The 2,211-nt window shown below is 33.1% G+C and overlaps 1 protein-coding gene across 1 annotated transcript; it reads left to right on the top strand.

The window, feature by feature from the left end:
* Positions 1 to 712: 712 nt before the first annotated feature.
* LOC135939693 (uncharacterized) lies at positions 713 to 1,881 on the top strand. Its single transcript, XM_065484203.1, has 2 exons — positions 713 to 875; positions 959 to 1,881. The coding sequence occupies exons 1-2, from the start codon at positions 800 to 802 to the stop codon at positions 1,333 to 1,335; spliced, it is 453 nt and encodes a 150-aa protein (XP_065340275.1). The 5' UTR covers positions 713 to 799; the 3' UTR covers positions 1,336 to 1,881.
* Positions 1,882 to 2,211: the final 330 nt, after the last annotated feature.

The following is a 2,211-nucleotide window of genomic DNA, read 5'->3' as shown; positions in this document are numbered from 1 at the left end:
GGTTTATTTTATTTACCCCGAAAATGCACAAGTAATGTAGTAAAAAATATGTGTAAAATTAAACTTATTTATTTAGCAGCTAATTTTATTTTTAGGCAATATTGACGAGTGTTTCATATTTTAAATCACGAAACTATACACCCCTTGGAAAAAACCACATCTATAAATTTTAAATACTCTCTGGGGGATGAATCTTAAAAATATTTTATTGATGAGGCCATCATCTGGGCTATAATTTCTCAAATATATATTTATGATTTATTCTATTAATATCAGACTAGTTTTAAATAATCAGCCCCCTTAAACTCATCCGTTAACAAAATCGCAAATTGTGTTGTGAATCACTTATTTTTACTGTGCAAAATCCTGGCTCTAAAAACCAAGTGAACGTCAATTAAGTACATAATATTTCTTATTAATTGTTATAGTTTATTGATTTCAGTCACTTTCAAATTAAACCAATTAATTTTAAAAAATGGCAGGGTTTATTGAAAAAAACTCGTTTGGTGAATTGCTCTTATAATTGTCTATTACTTGCAACCAAAAAGGAAAATGATATAAATGTTGGAAGGTACAACCCAACTACTACTGGTGCTCACTGCTGCTTATGGTGCGCTCACTTGATATCTCGCGGTTGGGATACCACCGCGCCACTCAGTGGGCTATTTGTCAACTGATTGAAATAAGTCTATATTCGCGTTAAATACGCGTTAAAGTCTAACTTTTAAAACCTGTTCTTTGTTCAGCTTGCTTTTGCTTTCGCAGTCCAGAGTTAGGTTAATGTTAAATTTGAGGAACGATGGAACCACGAGAGGATTTGGAGCCTTTTCCTTTGAGTGTGAAGGAGCTACAAGAGATCGAAAATATCGAAGAACGTGAGTTTAAATCGCCTTTTCAAATAGCGACAGGAGATGATGTCCGAATCGCTATTAATTGCTCATTAAAAATTTGTTTACAGCTGTTTTGCAGAGACTGGACAGAGCAATTTCGCGTATTGAGAGGATGAACAATGATGTCAGGCCGCTGGTGGACGTGTTGCACAGAGCTCTAAACACGGTCGTCAACGTGACTGAAATCCTCTACAAGCAAGGCGTTTTTGGAGTGAACAAGGGCCTCGAAATGCTGCTCAACTTTTTGATGGACGGAAGGGTCTTGCTCGAATTTGGAGCAGTCGTGAGCCAATTCCTGAGAGCTATTATCATTTTCCTGGAGTGCGTGAAGTTGGCAATTAATCTTTACCAAAATTTCAAGGAAAGTGATTTGGGCAAAGCTATTACAAAATTTGTAACTGAAAAAGTTTTCACTCTTGTGCCTCGCTACGCCTTAACCGCATGATATTATTAGATTTAAATTGATATTTTAATATGTATTGTATAATTTTCTATTTTTATTAGAGTTACATGAATGGTTGCTTGGCGACCCAACCAACATTTTGCACTCTTGAACTCTGATATTGGGGAAGTACCCTTTTGTGGGGTGTGGCTGTGGCCCCATTTAATATAATCGCTGCAGAGGCAATATATGATTTTCATTTTTAGCTGGTTTAGTTCTCGTAATTCTCAATTGTATTAATATTTGTCAATCAGTTTATTGTAATTTATGTTATCTCCTTAATTTCATAAATCATTATTTTGTTAAAAAATCAAGAAACAGAGGTTTATAAGAATTCTTACTAAGCAGAAATTATAAATTGTTCAATGTTTTTATAGTTGGTGACATTTCAATGAAGGAAAAAAATGTAATTGACACTGCACAAAATTAGGACAATAATTGTCATCTTATTTTAAAGGCAGATGCTCTACTTCATTTACAACTTTATCATAAAATTTATTTTTGTTGGTATGAGGGAGTAAAATGAAATTAAATAGGTTAAAATAATAATTTTTGTAATTATTTCAATATTCCCTATACCAATAAAATTTGGAGATTTGACAAATTTCGCTTTCAGTGATATAAATTTTAAAATGAAACTGACACCATCTTTTGCTGCTACAATCTTGTGGAGAGAGGTGTTTATATTTTTATGAAGTACAGCACAGCAGAGAGTACCATTTTTTTTAACACGCTTCTAATTAAACAAAAACTAGACGTCAATAATTAAAAATTATATTAAGCAGTTTGCCCATATCATGCAATGATATTTCACGTTAATGAACATAATTTAATATATTTCGCTAGTAAAATGGGAGGAATAAGACGCGCGCTACAAAT

Source organism: Cloeon dipterum, chromosome 3 (assembly GCF_949628265.1).
Source record: "Cloeon dipterum chromosome 3, ieCloDipt1.1, whole genome shotgun sequence".
Lineage (NCBI taxonomy): Eukaryota > Metazoa > Arthropoda > Insecta > Ephemeroptera > Baetidae > Cloeon > Cloeon dipterum.
This window is presented reverse-complemented; position numbering and strand designations above follow the sequence as displayed.

Coding starts and splice junctions, on each gene's coding strand:
- LOC135939693 (XM_065484203.1), top strand. CDS start 800: ATGGAACCACGAGAGGATTTGGAGCCTTTTCCTTTGAGTGTGAAGGAG. Junction 876..958: donor GATCGAAAATATCGAAGAAC/GTGAGTTTAAAT, acceptor ATTTGTTTACAG/CTGTTTTGCAGAGACTGGAC.